We start from the raw sequence: 22473 nt of genomic DNA on the forward strand, positions 1-22473 counted from the left end.
TATCCAATTTCCTAAAAATACTCATTCTACCTATTTTCCATTTGCATTCTCTGTTCGGAGCTCAACGGGTAAAATCTTATTTTCTTTTTATTTATTATGTGCCCATTTGTGTGTGCCGTAGATCACGGACTACCCGAGGAGGAGTTTGACCGTGAGCCTGAGCCCGAGGACCAGCAGCGCGAGCCGGATCTCTCGGAAGGCTTTGAGGACGGCAAGTCCAATCTCACCCTTTGATGCATATTTATTCCTAGTTTTCAAACATAACCTATTGGCCTATTTATAAAAATGCATATTGCTTTATTGCAACACATGGTTGGATAGCCACCCCTTGATTGTTATGAATATTCCTTGTTATCCTATAATTATCTCTAAATATGATTTGCTCTGTTTAGATGATAATTACTGCTAGAATGCTTAGGAACTCGTTACTCAAATTCAATCATGACTACAGTGGTTTATTTAGAGAATAAATGTGTGCGTGTTTTCAAATGAGAAAATGGGCTTTCGGGTATAAAGGCAAGAAATGCGTAGATGAGATGGATGGGTGCTTCTTGTGTGAAATACCAGGATGTTGGGCTCGTACCTTAGTGGTTGAGCAAGGTTGGGAGATATCCATCTTGTCACGGTTAAGGACCGAGTTGATGTGTCATCTTGCCTAATTCAACCACCGTGCAACCACTCGACCGTTGTATGGGCAACGGCTTAGCATAAATCCCACTAGCTAAACTGTTAGTCTTCAGGTGTGCTGGTGAGCAACGGGAGCCCATGGAAAAGGAGTAAGATCTTTGTGACTTAGGTCCCAGTTACGGCCTCGTGGATAGGTCGTTAACCCCTTGGGTGCTTCCGTGTGGACTAGTCAGTCCTAGCTAAGGTGGGTAATGGCTTTGTTAGGATCCGTACCGACACTAAGGTGATCGTGCTGTGGTACCCTACTTGTGGGAAAAGTGTACAACCTCTGCAGAGTTAAAACCTATCCGAGTAGCCGTGTCCACGGCATTGGACAAGTTACGGCTTGGTCACGTAACTAGCACTTGGAGATTGATGGTTTTTATGGTGTGTGTTGAGTTTTGGAAGTGTCCGACAGTTGTGCCGTGAGCTATGGCGGACGGGGAGTCCGATAACAATAAAATTTGGATCCTTTGTGTAGGATCAACCCCACTCAATCTTTCGGTTACTAAAGGAAAAGCTTTACGAAAACAATTTTGGAAACGAACCCGTGCATGTGTTGAAAACCTAGCTTTATTGCAAAACAAACCTTAGCCTTATCCTTTGTGATACACTGTGCATATTCTTTATTGTATCCCCCTCCGTGGATGCGGTTGGACTTGTTGAGTACTTTTGTACTCACCCTTGCTTCGTTGCTACAGAGGAAGACCCGGACTTCGTCGCCGAGGACTTTGAGTAGGAGGTTGTGTCCGCACCCAACGCTGCCTGTGGTGTTGGCCTTCACAAGATGCTTCTGCTGCCGTGTAGTCCCGAGTGCTGTCTTTTGGCAATCGCTTGGTTAGCCGCTGTTATTTATTTGCTTCTTATCGCGGCGTGGCTTTCACGCCCACTCCCTCGGGAGTTGTACGGTAACTGAACTATCCGTTGAATAAATGTGCTATCAGCATACTGGGACTGATATTTGCATCACATTTAGTCTCTGCTAATGTGGTGATGCTTCAGCTTGGTGGTTCAACTCTTGTAGATGATGATGGCTCATTGTTGATGTTTTCTTCCGGAGGTTGAACTTCAACTTCACACGGTCTCACTTGACCCAAGCCCATCATCATTATTGATTGGCTTGGTGGTTCTTCATCATCTACAAGATCTTTATCAACTTTCTCTACTTAAGAGCCATTGGATTCATCAAAGGTCACATCTACCATGATCTCAACACAACTGGTGGTTTTGTTAAAAACAAAATAGGCATGTTCGTTAGTACCATAACCAAGTAGGAAGCCTTCATCAATCTTTGGTGCAAACTTTGAGCTTTTGGGTTTCTTATTTAAAATGAAACATTTACTCCCAAAAACTCTAAAGTAATGCACTTTGGGCTTGTTACTGGTGAATATACCGTAGGGTGTCTTGCCCAAGTACTTGTGGAGGTAGAGGCGGTTGATGGCATGGCAAGCGGTGTTGATTGCTTCGGCCCAAAAGATATTCGAAGTCTTGTACTCATCAAGCATGGTTCTTGCGGCTTCAATCAAAGTTCGATTCTTCCTCTCCACAATACCATTTTGTTGAGGTGTGTATGGAGCGGAGAACTCATGCTTGATTCCCTCTTTATCAATAAATTCTTCAACATTTGTATTGCAAAATTACGAGCCATTGTCACTTCTTATCTTCTTGATCTTCAACTCATATTCATTTTGAGCTCTTCTAATGAATTTCTTGACTATTCCTTGGGCTTCACTTTTATCTTGCAAAAAGAATACCCAAGTGAAACGGGAAAAATCATCAACTATAGCAAGACCATATTTGTTACCGCCAATGCTTATGTAAGCGATGGGTCTAAATAAATCCATGTGAAGAAGCTTCAAAGGTCTTGACGTCGTCATGATGTTCTTGGCAGGATGTGGAGCACCAACTTGTTTTTCAGTTTGACATGTGCTACATATCCTATCTTTCTCAAAGACAACATTTGTTAGTCCTAGGATGTGATCACCTTTTTGAAGTTTGGCCAAGTTCCTCATCCTAACACGGGCTAGTCGGCAATGTCAAAGCCAACCCAAGTTAGTTTTTGCCACTAAGCAAGTCTTGGGTACAACTCTATCCGTTGTGAAATCAACAAGATAGAGCTTGCCCTTCAAACGACCTATAAAGCAATAGAGGAATCCTCCCTTTAAAGATGGTCACACCCTCATTAATAAAAGTACAATTGTAGCCCTTCTCACAAAGTTGTGAGACGGACAACAAATTGTATCCCAAAGATTCAACTAAGTAGACATTAGAGAGAGAGAGTTGTCATTTGAGATAGCAATATTATCCACTCCGATCACATCCCCTTTGCTATTGTCACCATAGACAATGCTTTCTTTGGGTGTGTCATAATGCCCTAGGGATGAAAATATGTCCTTCTCCCCGGTCATATAATTTGAACATCCACTATCAAGCAACCATGAAGTTCCACCGGAGGAGTAGGCCTACAAAACAAGTTAAGCTTGAAATTTAGGTACCCAAAAAGATTTGGGTCCTTATTGGTTAGATGGGTAAACTTTTGGAACCCACATGCTCCTAAAGATAGCCTTTTTCGTGTAGGCACCAACATATTTGACCACTATTTTACCATCGTGGTCCATTGTTACCATGTATTCGGTGGTGTAGTTGGTTGAGGGCTCATGTGCAACCACCTTATCTTCTAACCTAGTCATGAAATTTTCCATGACACTTACCTTGGTGGTTACATTGGCCATTTGCTTGACTTGAGTTGTGCTTGTCTTGGTCTTGCCGTGTGCCATGTCCATCAAGTCACCAAGGTTTGCACCCTTGTTGAACTTGATGACTTTCTTACCATTTACCACCTTGCGGTCACTTACCTTGCTTCCCTTGTAGTGTCCAAGCCCGTCCATATGTCTAGGATGCCTCCCATCCTTATACTTGATCTTAGACTCGGACTTGGTGTTTCTTTCATACCCTTGTGTCACTAGCATGTTTAACCTCTTTATTTGCGCATCTCTAGTCTTGATTGATGCCTCTACCTTAGCAATGTTAGCGACACAGGCATTCACATCAATTTTATAACATCTTGAGCAAAGACGTTAGAGTCAAGATTTGCTTTAGGATTGGCCTTGGAGCTTTCCCAAAGGGCACTATAGTTAACTTCAAGGTCTTTGTGTTTAACCGTCAAGCATGAGAAGCTTTCTTGAAGTTTACTATGAGTGGCCTTTAGAGAAGCTAGAGATTCATTTGCCAAAGTAAGCTCCTTTGACATCTTCTCACATGAATCATTGGCTAGAGACAAGTCAATAGCTAAGTTTTCACCCTTAGCCTTTTCTTCGGCTAGAGCCTTCTCTAATGCAAGGTTTTTATCCTTTTCAAGGATGAGCAAGTCCTCTTGCCTATTGAGGGACTCTTTCTTTTTCTCCAATTTCTCCAATAGCTTTTTAATTTCTCTGTAGTCTTTCTTGCCAAATTCTTCTATCATATTTTCTTTAAGTTTTTCTTCCTCATCATCTAATTCAATTTGAGCATTGCTAGATATAGAAGAGGAGATGGCTGAGGAGGATGTAGTGTTTGATACCTTAGTCCCCTTTGCCATGAGGCAAAAAGAAGTGTAATCTTCATTGTCGGAGGTGTTGTTGAAGAGCTTTGTTGGTGTAGCGGGTTGAGTATGGCTAGTGTTGCCATATCTTCTTTGTTATCTTCTTCATCACTAGAGTCTCACTCTTGACCAACATGAGCTTGACCTTGATATTTCTTCTTATAGTCCTTGCTCTTATCCTTGAACCTCTTCTCCTCCATTTTCTTCTTTTTCTTGTGTGGACAATCGGCAATGAAGTGACCGACTTTGTTGCACTCGTAGCATCTCCGTTGTGAAGTCTTGTTCCTATCATCACCACTCTTCTTGAACATCTTTTTCTTCAAGAATTTCTTGTAATTCCTAATGGCAAAGACGGTCTCTTTATCGGTGCTTACTTCTTCACTTGAGTCTTCCTTCTTTACCTTGAGAGCTTTGGGGCTTGACTCACTCATAGTGCTAGAGCTAGCATTGAGGGCTAAGCTCTTGTTCATCCTTATACTAACTAACTTTGCCACATCTCTCTCAACCAACTCTTGATGCAAAATTTCATCAAGAAGTTGATTGGGAGTCTTTGTCTTAAAGCTTGGATCTCTTCTAATCATAGTGGCAAGTGTTGGATTCCTTGGGGTGAAAGCTCTAAGCATCTTCTTTGTGACCTTATGATCATCCCAATCCGTGCTTCCAAGAGTTCTAATGTCCGATACAAGGAGCATTATTCTATCAAACATTCGAGTCACAATTTCCTCTTCAAGAATGATGAAGTGCTCTAACTCTCCGTGAATTAAATCCATCTTCCCCTCTCTTACTTGATCAGTTCCTTCATGAGCTTCCTTTAGTGTGTCCCAAATTACCTTGGCAATTTCAATGGACCGAACTTTATTAAATTCTTAAGCACACAAAGAGCCGGTGATGACTAGTACGGCTTAAGCATTGCGGAAGTAGTCTTGAGCTTGTTCGGCCGTTGGTATTCCATTCTTGGCCGAAGTCACACCTACAACCACAACTTCCCAAATAGAAGAGTGAAGCCCATAGAGGTGCATTTTCATGTCATACGCCCACTTGGGATAATCCGTCCTATCAAAATATGGGGGTTTTCCCAAGTGGACGGATTGGAATTGTGAAGAAGGATATTGCGAGGAAGGAGGTGGGTAGTTAGGAGGAACTTGGTGAAAACCGAAGAAGGGATGATTTTTGCTTTCTTTCTTGATCCTCTTCTTCATAAACTTAGTTGCTTTCTTTTCAATCTTGGCCTTCATTTTTTTTCTTTTCTTCTTTTCTTAGCCTCCAAGTCCTCCCCCTCAAACTCATCACTTAAGCTTGAGTTGTCGCTTGAGCATGCGACATGAACGGATGGTGGTCAACTTCTTGAGAATTAGCTAAAGGGGGTCGACGTTGCCTCCTCCAAGGCTTGTAGTTGCCCCTACAATGGCAACGGCTGTGGCGGCCGCTCGAGCGGCGGCTTCTTCGGCGGCGGCAAGTCCATCCCCACTATGACACATCTTCGATTCCTTAGCGGTTAAGCCTTAATCAAGGGATTAGGCTCTGATACCACTTGAAAGGATTTTGTGATGCCTAGAGGGGGGTGAATAGGCTCACTTCAAATTTTCCTGAAAAACTTCGTAGCGGTTATAGATGTGTCGGAACTTCCGACGCTGTACCGAAACTTTCGATGGATCGAAACTTCCGGTACAGGATCAGAACTTCCAACAGAATAGAGTGAGCTGAACGAAATTCAAAATGCAACCTGAAACTGCCAATTCTATTTGAATCAAAAGGTACTAAATGAAGTGTAAAGACTACTCCAGGTGATATATATACAAGGAACCACTCTAATATATATATCGGCTAAAAACAAGCCTCTAGGTCAAGCTAGAAACAAAGAACACAAAAAGCACACGAGAAAAGGATTTATTACCGGAGTTCACTTTCATTAAGAGAGATACGTCTCCATTGAGGAGCTCACAAAGAGCCGGATCCTCACTAACCCTTTACCTCCCTCAATCAACCACAAAGGAAGATTGAGTCACTTACTATGAATCCATAAAGGATGGGTGATACAAATGTTCCCGGGCGCACGACACGAAGAGGGCGCTCAAACATGCGAGGCCTAGCCGTCTAGAAGCGAGCTTCAAACGCGAATCAAAGCCGAGGATGATTGAAGTGCTCTTGAGATGAATTTGTTAAACTCTTCATTCAAACCTTAAGGCACTCATCCTTAATCTTGCTCTCACTCAAACCCTAGATCAAGAACTCAAGGATTTGGATCAAATGGGTGAGGGAGAGGTGTATTCAATGCTCTAGGGGGCTTTTATCTCGAGTTAGTTCAACAGTTTTGAATGGGGGGGGGGGCTGAGGGGGTATTTATACCCGAGCTCCAAAACTAGCCATTACAGTCCCATTATGTGCTTATCGGAACTTTTGACACAGTGTCGAAACTTCCGATGGAGTTAGAACTGGTGTGCAGAGGACCCCTGTCGGGAGTTTCAAGAAAGACCCAACAAACATTTATCGGAAGTTCTGATGGTGTATCGGAAATTCAGACAGTCTCAAGTCAGACGTGCAGAGGACCCCTACCGGGACTATCGGGAAACTTCCGATACAGTATCAGAACTTCCAATACACTCAGAAAATCTGAGAAAAAGGTTGTGCAGGTGGATGTTTTGTGTCTCTCAATGGGTGGTTAGCATCTCAAGTGAGCACTTTAGCATCTTCAAGCTATCCATCCGCATCCCCCTTAATAGTACGACGTTCCTAAACTCAAATTCAAAATTAGAAAATATAAATGAAAATCCTTTTGAACTCAACACAATTTTTTTTTGCATTTGGGGACTTCTTGAGAATCTTTAAGTACACCTTTGCACTCTTTTGCAATTAAACCCTGTCAATCATTTGATAATCATATTAGTCCCCTAAGTCATCAACACCAAAACCCACATAGGGGGCCAAATGCACTTGAAAATACCTCTCGTACGGCGTAGGTCTTCTTGAGTCATGGAGTGGGTGAGACGTTGTGTGCCCCTTGCGGGAGCTTCTGACCCAGGGGAGGTCGGGTGGTGAGCCGCAACATCATCTCGTTCGTTTCCAGGATGCTTCCAACTGTTGGGCATTTGGCCTTTTGGTGCTTGATCACCTTAACCCCATTTCCTGAGAGTACCCTGATACAAGAACTCATCACTCTCTCTATAAATAAAAGGACTAATAAGTTCATCCTAAGTGATATTGTTCTAGTTTAGATCTATAATTAAATATCTTTTATTGTTAATATTGTACTATGAAATATCTTTTGTTATATTAAAATGCATTGTATTTTTTAATACAATATTATGGATTGGATTAGTCTTTCTGGTAGCTAGTCTGAATTAATCTGACTTCTTGAATTTGTTTAGTATTTAGTGGGCCAATACAAATAAATAAAAAGAAATGTCTTTAGCTAAGGCAATGATGCCCTACTGCATTGTTTGTGTAATCAAAGATGAAAATGTAGTGCATTGAGCACTTGAATGAAAATACCATTCCCTTTCATCCCTGAGCAATCTATATAGGAATAATTACTACTACTATAAAAGATACGAGAAAGTTCATAAGAGTTAAGAGTAGAATCTGCGACTTTAATTACATTCAAGTTACCATACCGATAAAGAATCTGTTATATAATCTAAATAACTATAGACATATTTATCACATAAGCTCTTGCATAACCAGATCAAGATAACAAAGGTAGAACGCACCTAGATACCTCGGATATATGATTAAATTTTGGATGGATATATGCTCACATTCTAAACAATGGTGGTAGAAACGCATAGTATTTCACAATGAATTTATCAAACCAACTGTACCCAAATCACCATCACAAATATACCATGACCTGGAGAAGTTCAATAGCAGGACCTATGTCCCTCCTCCCCAAAGTGGACATTCATTGGTGCAAATGGGGAGAAGTAAGAAAAGGAATATTAAGATCAAAAGGAAGAAGATGTCGCCCTCCACTTTGCACTCTACATCCACCACATAGCATAACAATTCTATGCCACTTGTTTTACAAGGACAACAAGTCATACTTTAAAGTTTACCATGAAACAACATTTGGATATTCAAATGAAAATTATGGAATGCGAAAATGGGTCATGAGGTGTGGGTTTTTTATAGCAAAATCAACATCTTTTCCTATTCCTTTATTTGGTGGTATGGAGAACGGATTTTAGAAATAAAAGGAAAAAATCTAAAATACCCTTCTAAAATGCTCCCTACTAAATGTAGGGTAGCCTTTTATACAGGGTTATTTAGTCATTCTACACACCATGACCCTATCACACTCTCATAACTCCACCTTGCAGCTAAATCACTGACGTGCGAGTGAGTCAACTGCAGAGGTAAGTACTTTAGAGGATCTCTTTTGTAACCCTCCCCTTTGGACTACCAACAAACCATTGAAGATAGTTCTAGACCTAAGTTAAAATGGGCTAGTAGTATTGGAATGGCTGGATATGATGGGTTCATATCTCCGTCCCGAACTAAAAGTATTTCCTATACCCAAAATTCAAAGAATAAATAACATTAACTGAGATATTATTTCCTTTCCCTTCCTACCTATCCTGACCCATTGGCCAAACGTCATCTAAGTGTGATGGCCATTTTGTTATTGCGTGTGCCGTAATTTTTTTTTCTATCACCGCACAAGCTAACAATCCTTTTATACAAGACCAATACTCCAATGCTCTATGCTCTATTTGTTTTAATTAGGGATTGGAAGCCGGTGTGTTGGCATGTTGGTTGTGGCCTGCTAAGTTAACCTGGATCAAAAAGCTAAAAAAAACGGAGAGAGTTGACTGTTGAATTGTGGAATTTAAATAAGCTGGATTGCGAAATATAGCTATAATCCATAATCTATAACCGTGACCAACGGGATTTGCCTTGCAAGTGAAGTTTTAACTTTTAGCCCAAATGGATGGGTTTAATTTTTTCAACGAGAACCAAAGCGAAGAGGCACTGGCGGAATCAATCAAACACGAGGAACTTTTCGAAAAGAGGGAAAGCACTCGGGCCCATCAGTAATTGTGCTTTCCTTCGCGCGAGCAAAGCGAAACCCAAAATCCCAAAGATCCAGAAGCTTCTAGTCCACCGAGAAACCCACGCTACCCTCTCGAGTCCTGAAGCCGAATACCCACATCGCCTCGGCCTCCGCCCATGTCGCTCTCGTCGGCGCGCCAGCGCCGGGCCACGGCGGCGTCCCCGCTAACCGACGACGGGTACGCCAAGGAGGCCAAGGACCGGAGGCGTCGCCCGGGTGACGGCGACGGGGACGGCGCGGACGAGGGTATCAAGTGGTTCCTTCCGTTCCTGGCGCTCGGGCTCCTCCGCCACATGAGCGCGTCCTCTAACCTGATCCACGACTGCGACGAGGTCTTCAACTACTGGGAGCCCCTCCACTTCCTCCTCTATCGCTCCGGCTTCCAGACCTGGGAGTACAGGTACCATCTCCGACATCACCCCCCTAAACCCTACCTGTATCGGTCATTCCTGCTCCTTGATGCTCCCGAACGGATTGGCAGGGGTGGGTAGTGTGCTGACATGTTCTAGCAGGAGAGGATTTTGAGGTAGCTTTTCGCAAATGACAATTAATCGTGTTGAAGGGAATGTGGAGATCTACGGTGTCATTAGGAATGTTTTGCTGGGAGTATGTCGTAGTCTAATAAGGGGAACGACTCATAGATTTGCGGAACGATTTGGATGTTTAAGGGGAAGGGATTTACTATTCTTGATTTTGTGGGATTGGTGAAGCAGTGGGAAGTGTTCGCATTGTCTGATGCTGGTGTCTGACTGATTTGGAGGTTTACTAGTGACGATTGTGAGGTTTGGGGCTGGCTAAGTTTGCAACTCGACCATTCTCAAAGAATGTCAATATGCCTGAATATTGTTTTATATTCTGTTTCAGAAATAAGGTCACAAACTGTTTAAAAATAAGCTGCCTGCTTGCCTTGGCTTGGTCGTTTGACCCAGCACCTGATTGCAACTTAACTAATTGGCCTGCCAGCTATCTTTTAAAGCATCGACTGTCAATGCAACTGCAGACTTCAATTTTGGTTGAGTTACCATAATTTTGGTCATCCTGTTATGTATCGTCATAAGTTTGTTTGAAACGATGATATTCCATTCTGTAAGATCCTTTTTGTTTGAAGTTCAGATGCTCTGTATTCTGTAGAGTTTCTGCTGGAAACTATGTTTTATGATTTTCAGTTACATTTATGGGAGTAATGACATTTGGTTTAATTGACGGTAGTATGATTGGAGGAATGATACAACTATATAAGATAGCTGCACGTCTTCTTTAACTGTTGCTGAAACTGTTTTCAAATAATAAGATGTTTTTTGCCACATCTTAGGATTAAGTGCGTAATTCTATACCCTAAACTGCCTTTTGTTGAGTGTTGGTCTAGACTTTTACTTCTACATCGCTTCAGCTTGCAGTATTGCTATAGTAGCATTTTGATTCATAGTGTCCTGGAAGACTCCATCTGCACTTGTATGGAAACCAAACGCATTAACAATATAGTTTGACTGCAATGATTTTTGTGTATTATGTTCTGCGTGTCATAGGAAGTTATTATACGGAATGACTTATTTTGACTTTCTGCAATTTCTTTAATTGCAGTTCCGACTTTGCTCTTAGATCGTATCTATACCTTTTCATTCATGCTCTTGTAGCTGGGCCTGCTTCATTGATCTTTGGCGAGCATAAGGTTTGTAGTCTTTTACTCTTGTTTTCGTTACATCCTTATATTTGCTGGTTGATCCATTTCTCCACTACCTATTTGTGTCTGTTGCTGACGACATTTCACCTATTCTGTTGTGGTCGTAAAGGTTCGTGTGTTCTACTCAGTGAGAATCTTTCTTGGTCTTATTTCAACTATAACCGAAACTGTTCTGGTGATTGCTCTTTCAAGAAGATATGGAAAAAGACTTGCTTGTTATGTTCTTGCAATGCTATGCTTGTCCAGTGGTTGCTTCTTCGCCAGCACCAGTATGTTTCTTTTCTTAAATTCAATTATATTGCAGATGTCTTATTGCTCCAACTAAAGTGCTAGCTTACCTCATATGTATATCTATATCCTGTTCCAGGTTTTCTGCCAAGTTCATTCTCCATGTATGCTGTAACACTTTCATCTGCACTCTTCCTTCTTGAGAAATATGCTGCTGCAGTCGCAGTTGCAGCTGCTGGAGTGATCCTTGGCTGGCCTTTCTCAATTTTGGTATTCCTTCCTGTTACTGTTTACTCATTAATTAGAGGACCTTTTGGAAGGGTATTTTTATCTGGATTCCTGACTTCACTGAGCCTTCTTGTAAGTATAAAATCCCTCATAATTTCACTATTTTACAGAACGTATGAGTTCAATCTAATCATGTTAAGTTTATGCTAGGTTCTTTCATTTATTGCTGATTATCACTGCTATGGTCGATTGACATTCTCGGTGTTCAATCTTCTGAAATATAACGTTCTTGGTGGTGGTGAAAGTCACTTGTATGGAACCGAGGGCCCTTCATTCTACTTCAGAAATGGATTCAATAATTTCAATTTTGCCTTCATCCTGGCTCTTCTGTTCTTGGGGGTTGTACCATTTGCAAGAAAGAAATATGCTCCAGATCTACTGATAGTTGTCTCTCCTGTTTATATCTGGTTGGCTTTCATGTCTTTGCAGGCACACAAAGAAGAAAGGTAAGCATGAATCTTGCAATTCGTCCTTATTATCAGTTGAATCTTTGGAACAATATTCCTCTGCATGAAGATCGTGCAGAGGCTAGAAATGCTAATTTCTTGTTGCCTTTAAACCTAGCATATAACCTGCTTTGATTTTATCTAGCTGGAGTACTTGCATGTATTTGACATATTCTCTCTGTTATCCCTTAGGCTCCATTATTTCCCTGGAGAAATCACTTCAATTTTTCTGATATTAGACTTTAAAAACAAAATGAGGTGCCCCGAACTTTTTTTGACCTGCATCTTTTAAGCTGCTGCTGTGTTTAGCTTGATATTGTTGTTGGACATTTTCACATTTAAATTGAATCCACAAAATTTCTCATAGGATAGCCTTGAAATCCACTTAAATTTGACTAAATCCAAAAAATTTTATTCTACATTCAACCAAATCAGTCATGTATCCCTTCTATACTGCAATCAATCTGTCTAGATTTTTACTTTTGAAGTGAAATCTGTCTAGTTATTGCTACTAATGTTAGTAGCAATGGCCAGGTTTTCTGTATGTATTCACCATTACTTTGGTGTTTGAAATTTGTAGTGTTGGGTGTGAAAAGAATGCAAACGACTAGTTACTGAAGAATCTTTCATCATGTTCCCCCAGTCCTTATAATGCTAATATGCAGATGAAACATATTGAAACCAACCGGTCTTTTCCGATCTGTTTCTGCAGGTTTCTCTATCCAATCTATACATTGATATGTGTTGCAGCTGCAGCTGTTATTGACAGCTTTCCTGATTTTTTCCACGACAAATATTCTTCTGACCAGTCTATCTTTGAAAAGGTTAGCTTGGAGAGTTGAATGCCATTTACGCTTTCTTGTTTATTAACTGGTAATGGTTGTAAAGTTGTTTCATGATGCCTGTGACAGATAGCCAAGGGTCTGCGGCCTTTGATCCTTGGTTTTATTTTGTGTGCCTCCCACAGCCGAACATTTTCCATGTTAAATGGATATGGTGCTCCCCTGCAGATCTATCAGCATTTAGAATATCATGAAGATTCTGGGCCTGGTAAGATTGTACCAATCTATACACCTTTCACAATGATTCCTATTGGGCTTGCTTAGTATGCTTTAGTATAGTGCCTGGACATGCTAGAGAGGGTGCTGTCTTACATCGCTGCTTCTATTTTGCTTCTTTTGTTGAAAAGGTACTTATGCAAAGGAAGAAGCAAAGCTGGGTAGCATCTTATGCTCAGAATGCGAGATTCTTAGAGGATTTGTTTTTGGCTAAATTACTGTACCTGTTTGTTTACAGGTTCTGTTCTTTGTGTTGGGAGTGAGTGGCATCGCTATCCATCATCGTTCTTCATACCCTCCTATATCAGTGAAGTTAGGTGGATAGATGATGGCTTCCGTGGGCTGCTTCCATTTCCCTTCAATGAGACCCTGGGTGGCACCAGCGCTGCTCCGTCATACTTCAACAACAAGAATAAGGCCTCTGAGGAGCAATATGTATTTTCCTTTCTCTCTGAACTTTCACTAGGCAATTTTCTTCTAATAGTGCACTGAGTGCAACCTGTTTATAATTTTGCTTGCAGCTTAAAGACATTGGAGCATGTACCTTACTGGTGGAGCTTGATCTAAGGAGGCCTTATCCCTCTCGTGGAAATGACTTGAAAACATGGGAGGTAAACCCACACCTGCAATCTCCTTATCAATTCATTAAACCGAGTCCTATTTTCACTGCTTGACGATTGTTTCTGAACTCCAGGCATTGGCGGCACTACCATTCCTAGATAGAGAGCTTTCCCCAGCATTATACCGCTCGTTCTTCGTACCATACAAATGGCAACAAAACAATGTTTTCGGCCTGTACAAGTTGCTGAGAAGGTTGCCTACTGATCAACCCTAGTCAAGAGATGCCTGATTTGGAGGAATCAAATTCGATAGAGAGCTAAATCATGCGATTTCCTTTATCAAACTGATTAGCAATTTTTGGCTACTAAAGATGTTTTTGATCCAAATGGTTTTTGCCAGTGCCTCGTGCTGGACCGGGCTTGTGTAACTGAAGTAGTCTCTAATCTTTGTGAGGATGAGTGTGTTGGTGCTTGAGGGCCGATCCCTGCATCATGTCGCCTATTAAATGCTCTGTAGCCAACTAGGATTCGTTTGTATTGTGCGGAATCTTAGCCAATGATAGACTGATGAACTAGTGATTGACTTGTTGACGTTTCGAAATCATTACACGTTACTAGAGTTTATTCAATTCGAAATCTTACTGGTTACCAAAGGAATTTTAGAAATTTTTGGGCAACTTGGACTGCCAAGATCTTTTCAAATGTTTTATGTTAGAAATATATAATTATACTATCGCGTGTATATACATTCGTGCGGCAAAAATTTTGATTGGAGATCATCGAGCAGTTGCGTTTACGATCCATGCGTGATCGACACCAGCAACTGCCCTTGGTAAGTGCAGGGTGTTCGTTATGCGCACGCTGCAACCGTCTCCCGCGCTGCCTTTTTGTGAGTTGTGACAAAGTTCCCATTGCTCCTTTCTCCACGCGCGCAAACACAACACACAGGCACAGCCATGGGCAGCGCATCCGCGGACTTCTCCACCTCCGGCCACGGGACGCCTGTCCGTCGCCGCCGACGCGGCGTTCGTCTCCGCCTCCGTCGCCGCCGCTCACCAACACCCTCCTCCATCGACGCTACGACCCAAGAACTCGCCCGTTCGTTCCTCCCCTACCCTGACCCGGACGACGCCATCGGCTTCTACGTCCAGGTCGCGCCTCTCCCCGTCTTCCGCGGCCATCCCAGCGAGTGCCCCGACGCCCACGTCGCGCGCTTCGACCGCGTCCGCCGCGCCAACGGCGGTGTGACACCGGCGGCCGCCGCCCGCATCTTCCCGGCGTCTCTCGACGGTGACGCCGCGCTGTGGTACGACCTCACGACCTCTGGCGCCGGGGACGACTCGCCGCCCCCGCCGTGGCACGCCGTCCGCGCCGCCTTCCTCGACTTCTTCCGCCCGCCGGGCGCCGCCGACCGCGCGCGCGCCGAGCTCGTGGCACTTAGGCAGGGCCCCGGCGAGGCCATCAACCGGTACCACCTCCGCATGCAGGGGATCCTCCGGCGGTGCTCGGACCTCGGCGCCGACATCCCCGACGCGCTCCTGAAGGCCGCGTTCGTCGGCGGCCTCCGCACCGAGTTCCAGGACTGGGTGGCACCGCAGCGGCCGGCGGCGCTGGACGAGGCCGTGGCGCTGGCCCTGAGCTGGGAGCGCGCCGAGAGCGTGCGCGAGGCGCGGCGCGCGGCGACGTCGGCCCGCGCCGCCGTGGAACGGTGCTCGTTCTGCGGCATGGAAGGGCACGAGGAGGCGCAATGCGAGGTGCGGATGAGGATGCGGGAGCTCTGGCGGCGGTGCAGCGGCGGCGGCGGCGGGAGGGGAGGCGCCATCGTGACGGCGGAGGACGGGGAGCGGGATGAGGAGGGAGGAGGGAGCATGGCGCTGGCGCGGCTCGGGAGCGCGGTGAGCACGCGGTCGACGCAGTGCCAGTGCCGGAAGCACCAGTGCGGGAAGAAGCCGGTGGCGGCGAGCGAGGTCGCCGGAGGCGGTGACGTGGACGGCATGGCTTCGGACAAGTGAGTTTGACGTGTTCTTTATGCAATTATTAAGTGATCATTCGTATGGAATAGGAAACTTCAGTGGCATAAATCTGATGTATCGGCATTGCGAGTATGTAAGTGCAAGTGTATGCGTAACTAACTACTATCCAAACGAAGGCCGATCTACTCCTGGCTACACTAATGAATCTCACTGCATAAAACGTTAATCTTTACAATATAGGATTTTTCTCGAGCTTAACATTTACAATATCAGATTTGTATTCCAGAATCCAGATGTTCCAGTCTGATTACTATGTTATGGATCACTACATGCATCCTCGTAGACCACCAGTCCACCACCACCACAGGACACAGGCACAACTACTTAACACAAGGTCCAAGAAATAAAACGAACTTTGGAACATAATGTGATGTCCACAAGGAATTCTGGATAAGACAATCAGGTTGCAAAGATTGTAAACAACAGTGATGGTTCACAGGTAAGACGTTAAATGTCAATCAGTTTAACAGTAGGAGCACTGAACAGAAATTACTCTGGTGGCTGATTGTCCATCAGGAGGAATGAAACATGAGAACCAAATGCAGGCTATAAAGGGTCTGATTTAACCAGTTCCCTCCTCATAGGTTTGCAAAAGGGTACAAAGAGAATGCTTGTAAGAATGTAAGGAAATGCATCATGATGCACTGGATCGCGGAAGCCTTTAGCTTATGGTGATGCCTTCCCGTGAACAATCCAGTTCGGCTTTCGCGGAGTCAGTTAGATCCCACTCGATTTACACGTGGCTTCACCGGAGTCTTAGAAGGGCTCACCCTGCACATCCCATGATGCAATCAGCGTTAGCAAATCTAGATATTCGGTTTGTTTCAGTCTTAGATGCATAAATGAACAGAAATGGAAGGAGGATCATGCCTGACAGGTAGAGTTCCCAAAATCATCCCACTGCAATTCAGAGCCAAGATGGCACCCTCAGCCTGTGATTCACATAGTTCAATACTTACAATCAAAACCTCCATCTGAAACTGGTACTCAATATGAAAGGAAGAAATATAACACATGACTGTACGAGGAAGAAATATAACATATGACTGTATGAGCGCAATCATGCTGCAGATCAATATATGAGTGATGAAAAAGCAAGAAGCATTGAAGGAAACTCAGTCTAACTTCTTACTGTCGCTACCCAGTGGAGTGAATGTATCACAAGAATCTTTCATGCATGTGCTATTAACAGATTACCAAACATGCAGAAGTTGGATAGTATCAAACAGCTCCTGCACAATATGCAGCATGCTGATTTAGCATAACTGCTGGCGTAGCAAGAGCTTACTAGTCACATTGGCACAGTATTATTACATTACAAATGTTTTAAGGAGATGCAAAATAGACAATCTAAACTAGTTTTTTTGTGCAGGAGGACTTAGCCAGCAAACATTAAATATATCGTTTTCTATAAACTATAAAATAGGACTTAACCAGCAAAAGCAAAGTATATAATAGAAACATTTTGTACTTACATGGACAAACTCAACAAAAGCAATCCTTGTAGAATGTACATTATCCCCTAGAAGTCTCAACCGAGAGACCTGCAAAGGAAACTATATTTAGCAGGTAAAGCATATAACAACATATCGAGCACATTTTATTCTTTAGTAGTATGTTTGATGATGGATTTGAAAAACTGGAGAGTCCAATGCTGACCTCACCGCAAAGTCCTTCAAAGAAATTCTTTACATCTAATAGAGTAACCTACATGACAAAGAGGCAAATGGTGTCACCAAACATATAATTTGATAGTATAAGCTTCAGAAACTTGCACTTTTAGATCCAGGACCCCAAAATATGAAAAGTATCAATGAAAAAGAAAATAAGTGAAAGACAATAAACTTTATGGAGTAGAAAGGAGATGAGTACCATCTTATCTATGTTTGTACAATAGACGGTTCGCATAACCATTTCCTTCTCATCTTCCGTCTATAGGACAAGCCAAAACAAACACCAGTATAAGCAAATTGTGGAATAGTATTGGAGTAATACTTAATGGTATCAGGGCATGAAACAAGTGCAAAACTGCTCACCCTGGGAAGAAACTTTGGATTAACAGGTAAGATAGCTGTCTTTGAAGGCAAGACTCTAACAGGGTAGAAACCAAAAACTGTGCCTCCAAGGTTAAGTGCAGTTCTTGCGCCCTCTACAGAGTAAAGACAATAGAACTCAAAATTCACAAAAGAAGAGTGATTACAGAAAAAAAAATGTATAAGTAGTAGGTCAGTATATAATACCCTCATCAGAGAACTCAATAAATGCAAACCTAAGAACAGAGTGAGGATCACCACAAATTCGGCAATCAACAACCTAAGAAAGAGAAAGTGAGTTAGCTATCATATCTGGAAATCTGCAGCTGATAAACTTTCAGTTGCAAATTTGTTCCACCAGTTTTTTTTAGAAAAAGGGGTAATCTTTAATAACAAAAAAGATACATTTAGAAGAGAAAAAACACACAGCAGCGAAATTTCGCATTTGCAGTACACAAAGTACCAGTATAAATCAACCATTTCAGATGAAATAACTTACTTGCCCGCAGGTTGCAAAGATATCAGCAAGTCTCTCCTCTGTCACCTAACAGATGGTCAACATCATTAGATCTTACAACAACCCGAGAATATATAATATATAGCAATGCGTGCTAAGGCAACCATCAACTACTCACGGTATGGTCAAGTTCAGAGACATAAACAGTTCGCCTAATGCTGTCCTCTCTGTCTGCACGCCTCGCCCTATCAATTGCCCTCCTCCTTCCTTGGTTGATGTATCCATTCCCCCTCTGAAGATGAGAAAAAAAAATACACTCGTTACATTATACTTCTCAATGGGATCATCACATCCAGTATAAGTTCTTGCAGACAGCTGATCATCTAGCAAATCCTATGAACTAAAAATAATAATAAACAAAGAAGCAATCTTGGGGAATTATCACATAATTGAAAACTACACAAGATGTTGATCAAATCCTTGAAAAGAAGTTTAGTCCCGAATCATTTTGTCTAAAAGTCAGTATGGATACTTATAAAGTTAAGATTTCCTAAATTATTGCATTCATAAATGTAGTACTGAAAACAGATGAATGGACTACCCCCCAACAATTAGTATGGAGAAATATCGTGGTGCTATAGTTTAGAATATCTTTGTTCCTTCAAAATGCCTCACCAACCTACTATAGCTAATATGACTGCAGACAGCGTTTGTAGGATAAAAATTCTGCTAAAGCATGCATCTGCTAAAAATATTAAAAAAAAGTGATTTCCACTAAAAGAAGAATCAGTGAGATTTGAAACCACCTCAAAATCAAATCAAATGGCTCAACAACCAGATTGAAAACATCCAATCAATCGCACAAATAACAAGATCAGCTTAGAAGAACAGAATTGCACGACAGTGCATCATCAGTGGCGCTTATGGAGTGCCATCACGTGACGATCAAACCTTTACATCGAGAGAAAGAGGATAAACCTTTCACCAAAGAAAGCCAACTACCGCACTACGGAACCACCAACCGATAACGCAATCCAACACGACCGATAAGAAAGAAAACTCCAAACATTACCAAACAACTGATGAGAAAAGCGATCAAATCCTACACACAAACGCAACCACGGCGCCGATCCAAGCCTCCCAACCTCTGATGAAGAATGAAGAACAAAAGGGGTGTTGCGGAATTATTACCTTGCGCTGCTGGTTCCCGATGTAAAACGAAGCGTCGGTGGCGGAGTCCTTGGTGCCCCCATTCCCGGCTCCGATCGAGTGGTAGTCGAACACCGGCGCGTCCGCCGACAGCGCCTTCTTGGGCGGCGACCCCGCCGCTGCCGAGGAGGGGACGAACTCCTTGGCGGCCGGGTTGAGCTTGGAGAGCAGGTCCACCAGCTTCTGCACGCCCGCCTGGTACTCCACCTCCTTGGCCGCCGCCGCCGCCGCCGCGGAAGCCGATCCCTCCGCCACCGCCGCCATCCTAGGAGACGAGGCGGATCGAGCCCGACGCGCGCGGCCGCCTGCCGATCTTGGTCAAACCTTGGCCGGATTGGTATGGAAAAAAAGAACTCGTAGGAAGGGACCAAGAATCTACAGGCGCAAGGCCATTCAGCGGCTCTGCACACAGGAGCTGAGGATGGTGAGGGGGCTAGCCGCTAGCGTGGTGCGGTGTGCGCTCGCCGGGTGGGTTTTACTGGTGCTCCGTTTCACAAGGTTTTGGCCATTTTCCGGGGTGGGAAACTGGGAAATTAGGCGAGGAGTGGGGGGAGAGGAGGAAGCGAAACGGAAACAGGGGAAGGGAAGGGAGACTGGGAGAGCGGTGAGGGAGGGAGGGGACCGCGTGGGCGTGGTCTATGCGCCGGGTGGCGTGAAGCACGTGCGTGGCAGCACGGGCAGTGACCATATACGAGTCGAGATCATGACTGGACGGTTAGTGTGGTTGATCAGGTGGCTTAGATTGCAAATTGCAGTAATCGTGTCTGCCTTTTGTGTTATCACTTGTAACAACGAGAAGATTGTAAAAATCACGTCTTTGGATATCCGCTCGGAGCTCAAGCACTTAAAAATTAGATCGGACGGTTTTTCATTAAGAAGGAAAAAAATAGACGCCCAAATTTGAGCTAGAGAGGAATCGAACCTGGATGGTGAGGGTACACCACCACACATCCGACCCTAACCAGTTAAGCTAGACTAAAATTATAATTCAAAAAGGGACTTTTATAATACTAGCTCATCAAAGCATTTTGCAATGATGCATGAAAAATTAGATGCATGTCATCAGCATAGGCAACCATGAACGGGATAAGCAAAAGAAGAATAACAATTAGACATGTACAAGAAAAAATGAATGCCCATATCGGCCTAAACTGATTGTCTGAAGTTTACGCATGAACAACCATATAGTTGTTGTTTTTTGTGTGTGCGCGATCGTATTGGCTATCATCCAAAAGATACCAAGAAGATTTAACTATAGAATGAAAAAGGTGCCAACCTTTAGGCTTAAAATAAGCTCAATTCTGCTCCATAAAGTTTGAAGACCAAAAATAAAGAAATTTGAACCAGTCATGGTGGATTGAGTCACGGCGCTCATGGTCCTCTTCAATTGAATCATCGTCCCTATAATGCTAAGGAGGAATCACATTCAGAAATCCACCGACATAAGGTGTAACAGACTACAAGCATGCATCACCTATGATGGCATATTTTAAAATGAAGCGGTCTTGGCGGATGCAGTTTTGTTTTTTTAGAATAAGAAGCATGTTTAGTTTAAAATTGGGGGTAGATTGCCTAGTTAATAAGGAACTGTAGCCTTTTAGAAGCACTTTCATTTAGGTCCCTTAAGCATTCACCAACTACCCTAGTCGAAAAATATCTCCATTTCCAACCCAAAACGATATGTTCTTTTGTGACCATAACTCTCTCCTTTTAATAAGAATAGTGTTAAGATTCGCAAAAAAAAAAAAGAATAGTGTTAAAAGCAAAGATTAGCTGACCATACCTCTCTCTTTCTTCTTTGATAAAGTTTGTTAAATCAAATTTGGGTGAAAGCTGGGTTGGAGTAGCATTTGCACTACACCACTAGTTTATGCAAAATTGAGAAAGAGGGGACAAAAGCACGGACGGCTAAGCTGCTGCCTGCTGGAACGAGAAATTCCGAGCCGTCGAAACCGAATGCCCCGTCTTGGACGGAATCGGACCGATTCTTGGCCACTTTCTCGCCATTCTCATGTGACCTTTTTTATGTCAGCAATTTGACAGCGAATTCGGTGTCGCAGAGGAGAATGTGCGTCTCCTCGAGTTGTCGAAAGCCCCGGCCGATGGGGACAAATTGTCCTGTAATCCGGTCTTGAACCAGGTGCCTGATTCACCAATTGGAGGAGATTTTGGAAGTAAACAAAGACCAATTGGGACAGCGCCAAATGCCAACGCCGTGGAACCCAAGGCGGGACGAGGAGGCCGGTGTAAATTCGTTTTGGTTTGTGCTGAATTTTCTCCGCGAATTGCGCCAAAATTCACCGTGACAGGCAAAGAACTGGATCGAGTTGGTCGGCGCACGTCGCACGGGGGGTGCAAAGACTTTCTTGCCTCCTTTTGATCCAATCCAAGGGCTATCCGTCACGCGTGAACTGAGACGACTTTGGAGTTTGGACCGGGTGAGAAGAAGATGGATAAGGAGACTTTGGAAGGAGGCAACAACTTTGAGTATGGATCCTCTAATCCTGCTGGCTTGCGTTAGTAAAGACCAAAATTGCATGGAGAGTTGGGCATCCTGGATGCTTCCATTTTGTGAGCTAACAAGTAACAAATGCAAGTTGGGAGGAGGATAGATCATATAGTTGGCACTGCTGGTATGTTGATGGACTTCCGTTGCATCAGAAGCCTTGCCTTGCCATTGTTTTCTTGTTTTCTGAAAAACATGTTGAGCTAGATTTGCACCACGAAGCGCACAGGTCTAGTCCATACCCATGTCAAACTTGTCCTGCTGTGCTCTTTAGTGTTGCGTTATGGCAAATTTGACCTGCATGCCGTACAAAAGCATGATTTTTTCGTTTTCTCATAATAGGACTCGTACGGTGCTTTGATTCCGATCCACATGGCAAAGGTTGTAGCAAATTTTAACTTTCCTTTCATGCTTTGGAGTTTGGAGAGGTAATACTGATGATTTTTATTTTGCGGTCGATGAACAGCTCCCAAGTAACGAAACTACCCCAGTTGTATAGCAGGCATCTGTTGGAGGTATGACCTAGAGGCAATCATAGAGATGATGATATTCCATTTGGATCCATGATTTATATTGTGTTCCTTGAATATCCATTAAAGGCTACTTGAATTGATTTGCAATTATATGAATTGTGTGTGAAACTCTTTACTTGTTGTCCCTAGTCAGAGTTCATGTGAG

General features: G+C 43.3%; 2 protein-coding genes across 3 annotated transcripts; one reads left to right on the forward strand and one right to left on the reverse strand.

The window, feature by feature from the left end:
• Nucleotides 1–9283: 9283 nt before the first annotated feature.
• Nucleotides 9284–14186, forward strand: LOC101765286 (dol-P-Man:Man(6)GlcNAc(2)-PP-Dol alpha-1,2-mannosyltransferase). Its single transcript, XM_004968538.4, has 10 exons — nucleotides 9284–9696; nucleotides 10878–10965; nucleotides 11087–11246; nucleotides 11345–11565; nucleotides 11644–11939; nucleotides 12652–12763; nucleotides 12851–12989; nucleotides 13236–13432; nucleotides 13519–13608; nucleotides 13692–14186. The coding sequence occupies exons 1-10, from the start codon at nucleotides 9413–9415 to the stop codon at nucleotides 13830–13832; spliced, it is 1728 nt and encodes a 575-aa protein (XP_004968595.1). The 5' UTR covers nucleotides 9284–9412; the 3' UTR covers nucleotides 13833–14186.
• A 1772-nt stretch (nucleotides 14187–15958) lies between these two features.
• Nucleotides 15959–19881, reverse strand: LOC101765694 (polyadenylate-binding protein-interacting protein 9). Of its 2 annotated transcripts, none has more exons than XM_022826250.1 (10): nucleotides 19272–19881; nucleotides 18259–18372; nucleotides 18123–18167; nucleotides 17831–17903; nucleotides 17627–17739; nucleotides 17463–17522; nucleotides 17250–17297; nucleotides 17066–17146; nucleotides 16461–16522; nucleotides 15959–16361 (listed from the first exon to the last, which is right to left on the reverse strand). In XM_022826250.1, the coding sequence occupies exons 1-10, from the start codon at nucleotides 19551–19553 to the stop codon at nucleotides 16304–16306; spliced, it is 936 nt and encodes a 311-aa protein (XP_022681985.1). In that variant the 5' UTR covers nucleotides 19554–19881; the 3' UTR covers nucleotides 15959–16303. The 2 variants fall into 2 exon arrangements, with proteins under 2 accessions (XP_022681985.1, XP_004968597.1); XM_004968540.2 differs by having other exon boundaries at nucleotides 17066–17134; nucleotides 19272–19880.
• Nucleotides 19882–22473: the final 2592 nt, after the last annotated feature.

This window comes from Setaria italica, chromosome V (genome assembly GCF_000263155.2).
Source record: "Setaria italica strain Yugu1 chromosome V, Setaria_italica_v2.0, whole genome shotgun sequence".
NCBI lineage: Eukaryota > Viridiplantae > Streptophyta > Magnoliopsida > Poales > Poaceae > Setaria > Setaria italica.